General features: G+C 40.3%; 1 protein-coding gene across 1 annotated transcript; it reads right to left on the bottom strand.

Moving 5' to 3' along the window:
* Positions 1 to 3,819, bottom strand: LOC135511973 (membrane-associated progesterone receptor component 1-like). Its single transcript, XM_064933519.1, has 3 exons — positions 3,454 to 3,819; positions 2,001 to 2,156; positions 1 to 1,546 (listed from the first exon to the last, which is right to left on the bottom strand). Exons 1-3 carry the CDS (start codon positions 3,746 to 3,748, stop codon positions 1,452 to 1,454), a joined length of 546 nt encoding a protein of 181 aa, XP_064789591.1. The 5' UTR covers positions 3,749 to 3,819; the 3' UTR covers positions 1 to 1,451.
* Positions 3,820 to 7,599: the final 3,780 nt, after the last annotated feature.

Raw genomic sequence — 7,599 nt, 5'->3', positions numbered from 1 at the left:
TAACGGACATCATTACTTGACTTTATTTGGTAAAAACTCTGCATAAAAACTCAGTAGTGCAGACAGTGTCTTCTCAGTTTCACCACTCTCCAACGGGTCTGTGTCACACCAAATGGCGGGCGTCATAGACACTGAGAATCGTTAACTTCATTTGATCCTCCTCAACACTTAACGGCATTCCAGTTCTCTCTCCTTTCAGCGGTGCCCTGCTCCAGAGAGGAGAGTAAGTCACAGTTCTTGTCCTCAGTCGTGTGATGCGGAGTGCATACTCCCTCTGGATGACAGAAACACAAAAAAATTGAAATGATTCCACTTCAAGTCACTTTCACCGACCTAACATTCCCAAACCTCTTCTCCACACAACCTGACATCACATATGGATCTGCCAGAAGGCAAGGATCCATTCTCTCCAAAAATCTCATCCCCACTGGGCTAGAATCATCTTTATCATCATGATGAGGCTCAAACTCTGTGGTCTTCACCGCACCTGCCACCACAGTTAATTCATCCCCACTCTGGTCACGTTCAATTAGCTTCTGTAGCTCTTCCAAATGTTCTGTGTGATCCACCAATCCATATTCACTCAAAACATGTTCCAATTTTCTCCTTTTTTTCCAGTCCACCATCTTACCCCCACCTTATGGCCACACCGGCAGCCATCATTAGGTGGCCTGGTGGTTCCCCTCCGTGGTATTACTGTCACCTACTGGTTTTATACACAAAAGATTGTTTGATAGGTAGCCCAAGATGTTTTTTTTTTAAATGAACAATAAAATATAGAAACAATCCGGCAAGATCACATACTAAACATCATCATATACAAAAAATAAACATGTAGAGAAATACAAGAAAGGTGTATACTACCTGTATACTGCTTTTACAAAAACACTACGGTATTCAAAAGTTATTGTAACCTGAACATAAAAACCTGGTGCATTTTGGTAAATTAAAGGGGCAATCTGCAGTTGCAACATCCACTTTTGGACTTATAATTGAATGATATTAACCCCTTATTTTTTGACAAATATAACAAATGCCTCACGAGTTTAGTTCAATAGTTAAAATGTCGCACCCCATTAGAACCCAACATATAAGCTTATTTTACGCCAATGTGTGTAAACAAAGTAAATGTAAACAAACCCCTTTTAGCCTAAAAACATAGTTAAAACTATACATTTATATCATGGATGGTCAGTTGCTGCATCCATTTTTTTTTTTTTTTACCTAAACAGGGGCTTGATAATGCTTTGTTATTGTTTCAACTGCTGATTGCGGCTTTAAGGTCTGTGGCATATGAACATAGCATAAGAGGTGATGGTCCATGACATTGATATAATTCAAAAGCCATCCAGCAGAAAGTATTTCGCTCAATGGCCGCAGCACAAGCCAATATGCATCACATTATCCAAAATAATTAAAGCATCTGAATTTCCTGTGTGCACTTGTGAGTTCTAGTCCTTATTTTTGTCCTTGACGTCCTCGTCATCAGTGTACTCAGAGGGTTCCTCTCCAGGTTTCAGAAGTTTGCCAACATAGTCATACTTTTCTGTAAAAGGCAGGAAGTAGAAGAAAAGAACATTGAGTTCCTGAGAGACATTCGCTACACACGACACCACAGCTGAGCTCTAGGACATTGTAATTACTAGCCTTAGCCTACAAAGACTGCCTCCCATGTCTGGGTTTCAATTCACAGCACTACTCAATGTAATTGATTGAAGGTGTTCATTTGATGCGAAGTATTGTTTACGACATTATGCCCAGGTATGGTGCCATACTGAATGTGCTGTAGCTAACTCTTCTATCATAGTCAATTAAAACAACAGACCAAAGAGGTGTTGGCTGAAGCAGAAACAGACACCCCACGAGGTGCATCAACAGTTTGCACTACATTCTGTTGAGTGGAGTGTGTGCATGTGATGTTGACTGCAAGAGGTCCATTTCGCTTGAGGTAGAAGTTGAAAATACAGTATCTACTTCTACCAACTCATCCATTAACTCACGGGTGAACTGGGTCTCCCATTCGTTGAGGCTCTCCTGTTGCATGGCATTGAGGTCCGAGAGGTCATCGTGGGTGTCTTTCAGGGCCTCCTTCTCCAGACAGAAAGTGGCCAGGCCCCTGGAGGCATCTTTACCAGCCAACAATCCATATGGACCCACTGGAGAACAACACAGACAAAGATATTAATTTAAAATGTGATTGTGAATAGACAAACTATTTGTCAAGGTTTATACATTTGCTGATGACTACGATGACTACCATTTAACGTGGCAATCAGCCGTTGGAAACAAAAGCATACGCCCACACAGCCCGTTTTGGTAAAAATTAGAAGGATGAGGCTGGAGAAATGTAACCCCACTCAAATTCATAGACAGAGCTATGGATGCAAATACTGACCATCCATGATGTTAAAACTATATAAAACTGTTTTAACCATGTTTACTTACTTTGTCTACAAACATTGGAGTAAAACAAGCTTCTATTTGGGGTTCTGATGGGTACAATTAAGCACATGAGGCATTTATCAATTATATTCTTCAAGAACCAAACTTATCTCAATCAATGGATTTATATAATGCATTTAAAAGTCCAACATTTGAGGTAGCAATTGCAAATTGCCCCATTAATAAAACAATTATGCACTGTTTCTTAAATTTGGTGAAAATAAAGTTAAACTTCCACCCTCCAACAGACATACCTTGCTCTATTCTAAGATCAGATGGCTTCAAAAAGGCTTCAAAAATAGCCCAACAACAAGCCCTCTATTCTCGATGTTGAGACTGAAATTTAAGAATTCTTGGAATGAGAGTCAGCCAGTAGGCCTATTATTGCTCTTCAATAGGCCTCAACAAGCCTTACGTTGTGCAACTATCTGGTCTGGCTGAATTGAACATTACACCTCAAGCTATTTGTTCTGAATTGACATGAAGAGAACTGAGGCACACCTCAAAAGCGAGGAACATCAATAAGATAAATAGTTTACCCTATTATACAGACTGAGAATATATGCAACTTCTACATATTTTCAGTGAGGGTGTTCCTCGTGAGGGCTTGCGTAATAGCGTAGGGCATGATTAATCAACTCCGTGAGAGGTTAGAACATGCCAACTCGGTTGAACACTCCAGTTGCAGCCTGTGTAGCCGCAGCTCCGCCAGAGGGCTCCGTTGTTCCGGTTCTGATTACCCGGAATAACGACGTCAAGAAGAACTACGCCCGTCAGCGGACTCTCGAGGCTGCAGCTCGCATGTTGTGAAATTCGATCGCGGGCAATGATTTATGAAGAAGAAGGGGGTGTGGCGTTTTAGAATGGTCGTCCTAGTTATACACATACTCAATAGACACAAAGTAAGACACGTATGTATTAAGTTTACTGGGCAAGCCACTTGGCTACAGTTGCGCCAACCATTGCTTTGAGCAGAAATAACCAATGTAAATAGCCTACAACTTCTTTTACCTGGCCCGTATAATTTCTTTCCTGTGGTTACATCAAACACCTTTGAATTGACAGCCATGAGAATTCTTCGATTTTGAAGCCCATCGTACGGTTGCAGCTCCGCTAAAGTGAAATCTCTGTTCTTGAGTTTAGGTAGAGGTTCCTCAATCTCGCCCATATCTGCAGGCTTGTCTCCGCAGAAGATTCTGAGTAAAATAAATATGCAGAGGCCAAGCAGACTCAAATTCAACGGGGACGTGAACATTTCTTGCAAAATTCCTGAAGAAGATTCCTCGGCTGTCTCTGAATCAGCCATGTTTGGGTGGGACTGTAGGCTACGTACCAAAGATTACTTATTATAAGGTTCCCTCTTTCATCTGTGGTTGACTGGTGACTGTACTGGGACATGAGGTTTATCGAGGGTGTGTGTCAATGCACCAATCACAGACGCCAAAAATAAACTCTTATGCCATTTTGACCAATGGGCTTTGTGTTTTGAAAAATGTATTACATCAATTTGATGCCTTTAACAATCCTATATATTTTAATCAATATAAAATGTTCTGCGCATACATTAATTCAGATCAGAATTTTGGTAGCAAATATGACCTTATAATTAATTGAATACTGACAATCTTTTATTGCATGGTGGGTAGGGCATGTATTTATTTTTTATTAACAAACAATTAAACTGTTATTAAATTATTTGAATCAAAAGACGAAAAAAATTGGACCTTGATAACGAATAATGACATCACATACTGTAGCTAGCTACTCCTTTTAACGTCCAATATCCTTATCCAATACAGTACAGGATCAAGATAGGCAGAAACTGCTTCTCCAGTAGAAATCCCTTATCACACGAGTAGGTCATTTCATGGCAACGTTGTCAAGCTAAACTCGTGCCAGAAACATGTCATCGGGTTTAACGGGCATCTCGCGCCAAAACTGCGCATGTGCGGCCGTCAAATCAGTCACTCATTTCGTTATTGAACGAACATTAAAAATCGCGTCAGTTTGTCACTTTCACGGGGTTGGAGTAATAACATATTAGAATACATAAAACATTGGCTCGAATTTAGGTTGTGCCTTTAGAATTTGAGAAAATTTACAACTAGAGAATATTTTTTTCACCTCTCAAACCCCGGCCAGTTCTGCTTGGTCTGTCTGCAAGCGTTCATGGAATTCTCACGATGTTGCTCCTCTGGGTTTAGAAACTCTGTGTCCTTTTGTTGGTTGAGTTCATGCCGACTAGAAGGGCAGGCGTTGCATTGCATCAACCAATGGTTAAGTGTCACGTCATTGACTGTGCAGTCGGGAATCAGATTGCTGTGGCATATGATTTGGTTAGCTGATATGTTAAATACCTGTCCAGGCGTTCTAAAATTTGGCATGCATCTGCAATGTTGTTGGCAGGAACCCAACCCCTATGTTCAGAGGTAATCTCAGACACCCACAATTAAAAAGTAACATCATATGCTCGATGAAATTCTGGGGGAATATGTAGTTATAAAATGTACCAAGGACACTAGGAAGTATCCACCTCTCTAAACGGAAACTCAACCAGTTTCGGACAAGTGGTCGAAATGTACCAACCCCTTCCGAAATTCGAAAGACGCGAGCGCCTGCTAAATCGTGATTTAACCAAATGATCAGTGATGAAAAATAAGCATACTAGAATAAGTTCCTCGTTAGTCGTAGCATCCCACAGTCCTTCGTCAGATGCTACTACCGTGTGTTGTGCATCTGTCCACAAGATATTGTTCAGAGAGGTAAACTGTCTCTGGCAGCCAAAACAGCCGGATACTCCATCTATACGTGATTTGATTCTCAATCGCGGTTATATAAACACAAGGCCCGCTACTTACATATCACATAAAAATAATTTCACAAATGCAAAATATCCACTTACTGTACACTGTTTTACCACAGTTGCAGCCAATATTATTTTTCAGTTACAACACTTTTCTGACGTCTTTCTTCCATTACACACATGTATTCGGGGACGCTATATATCTAATTAGAACAGGTGATCTCACTCTCTTCCATAAACAAGAAGAGCGATGCCTTGTCACCCCCAAAATATTTATTTTTGATATGAAAGTAATGTTCCAAAACGTTTGTAAACCGTATCGCAAGTAACATGTTTTTATATGTGGGTAGAGCGTCAGGACTTTCGTAGGCTGGTCGCACGGTTGTCAACGCTTGGTGTGGGAACACAAGGCCAGAATGGCCCCTTGGATTCGCAAGAGCTAGTCTGATAGGCACCTGACTGTAATGTATTCATCTTGGACACGCAGAACTAATATCTTGCATAATTGCACAAGATCCTCGGTTAATGCTACTACCTTTTTATGTTATGTGCATCTGTCCAAGATAGATTAGTAGTGTATAATCATTTTTAGTCACATAAATGTGCTTCACATCAAACATGACTGTTTTCCAGAATCTTGTCTCATCGTTATTTCGTATATACAGTTGAAGTCGGAAGTTCACATACACCTTAGCCAACTACATTTAAACTCAGTTTTCACAATTCCGGACATCTAATCCTAGTAAAAAGTCTATGTTTTAGATCAGTTAGGATCACCACTTTATTTTAAGAATGTGAAATGTCAAAAAAGTAGAGAATGATTTATTTCACCTTTTATTTATTTTATCACTATCCCCGTGGTTCAAGTTTACATGCACTCAATGAGTATTTGGTAGCATTACCTCTAAATTGTTTAACTTAGGTCAAAAGTTTCAGGTAGCCTTCTACAAGTTTCCCACAACAAGTTGGGTGAATTATGGCCCATTCCTCCTGACAGAGCTGGTGTAACTGAGTCAGGTTTGTAGGCCTCCTTGCTCCCATACACTTTTTCAATTCTGCCCACAAATTTTCTATAGGACTGAGGTCAGGGCTTTGTGATGGCCACTCCAATACCTTGACTTTGTTGTCCTTAACCCATTTTGCCATAACTTTGGAAGTATGCTTGGGGTCATTGTCAATTTGGAAGACCCATTTGCGACCAAGCTTTAACTTCCTGACTGATGTTTTGAAATGTTTCTTCAATATATCCACAAATTTTCCCGCCTCATGATACCATCTATTTTGTGAAGTGCACCAGTCACGCCTGCAGCAAAGCACCCCCACAACATGATGCTGCCACCCCTGTGCTTCACGGATGGGATGGTGTTCTTTGGCTTGCAAGCCTCCCCATTTTTCCAGCAAACATAACAATGGTCATTATGGCCAAACCATTATATTTTTGTTTCATCAGACCAGGGGACATTTCTCCAAAAAGGACAATATTTGTCCCCATGTGCAGTTGCAAACCGTAGTCTTGGTTTTTTTATGGGGGTATTGGAGCAGTGGCTTCTTCTTTGCTGAGCGGCCTTTCAGGTTATGTCGATATAGGACTTGTTTTACTGTGGATATAGATACTTTTGTACCTGTTTCCTCCAGCATCTTCATAAGGTTCTTTGCTGTTTTTCTGGGATTGAATGGTACTTTTCGCACCAAAGTACGTTCATCTCTGAGACAGAACGCATCTCCTTCCTGAGCGGTATGACGGCTACGTGGTCCCATGGTGTTTATACTTGCGTACTATTGTTTGTACAGATGAACGTGGTACCTTCAGGCGTTTGGAAATTGCTCCCATGGATGAACCGGACTTGTGAAGGTCTACAATTGTCTTTCTGAGGTCTTAGCTGATTTCTTTTGATTTTCCCATGTCAAGCAAAGAGGCACTGTTTGAAGGTAGGCCTTGAAATACATCCACAGGTACACCTCCAATTGACTCAAATGATGTCAATTAAAACTTGACTTTTCCAAGCTGTTTAAAGGCACAGTCAACTTAGTGTATGTAAACTTCTGACCCACTGGAATTGTGATACAGTGAATTATAAGTGAAATAATCTGTCTGTAAATAATTGTTGGAAAAATTACTTGTGTCATGTACAAAGTAGATGTCCTAACCAACTTGCCAAAACTATAGTTTGTTAACAAGAAATTAGTGGAGTGGTTGAAAAATGAGTTTTAATGACTCCAACCTAAGTGTATGTAAACTTCCGACTTCAACTGTATCTGCACAGTAAACTGGATAGGCCTCCATGCTCATTAGAGAATAATGCAATGGTTTCAAAAAGATTTTTATTCCATAAATATATATTTATTTGTCACTA

This window comes from Oncorhynchus masou, chromosome 24 (assembly GCF_036934945.1).
Source record: "Oncorhynchus masou masou isolate Uvic2021 chromosome 24, UVic_Omas_1.1, whole genome shotgun sequence".
NCBI lineage: Eukaryota > Metazoa > Chordata > Actinopteri > Salmoniformes > Salmonidae > Oncorhynchus > Oncorhynchus masou.
This window is presented reverse-complemented; position numbering and strand designations above follow the sequence as displayed.

Excerpts from the sequence above, each read along its gene's own strand:
- LOC135511973 (XM_064933519.1), bottom strand. The coding sequence starts at position 3,748 with ATGGCTGATTCAGAGACAGCCGAGGAATCTTCTTCAGGAATTTTGCAA. Across the intron at positions 2,157-3,453 it reads AAAGAAATTATACGGGCCAG|TGGGTCCATATGGATTGTTG; the intron begins GTAAAAGAAGTT and ends GTTGTTCTCCAG. Across the intron at positions 1,547-2,000 it reads ATGGGAGACCCAGTTCACCC|AAAAGTATGACTATGTTGGC; the intron begins GTGAGTTAATGG and ends TGCCTTTTACAG.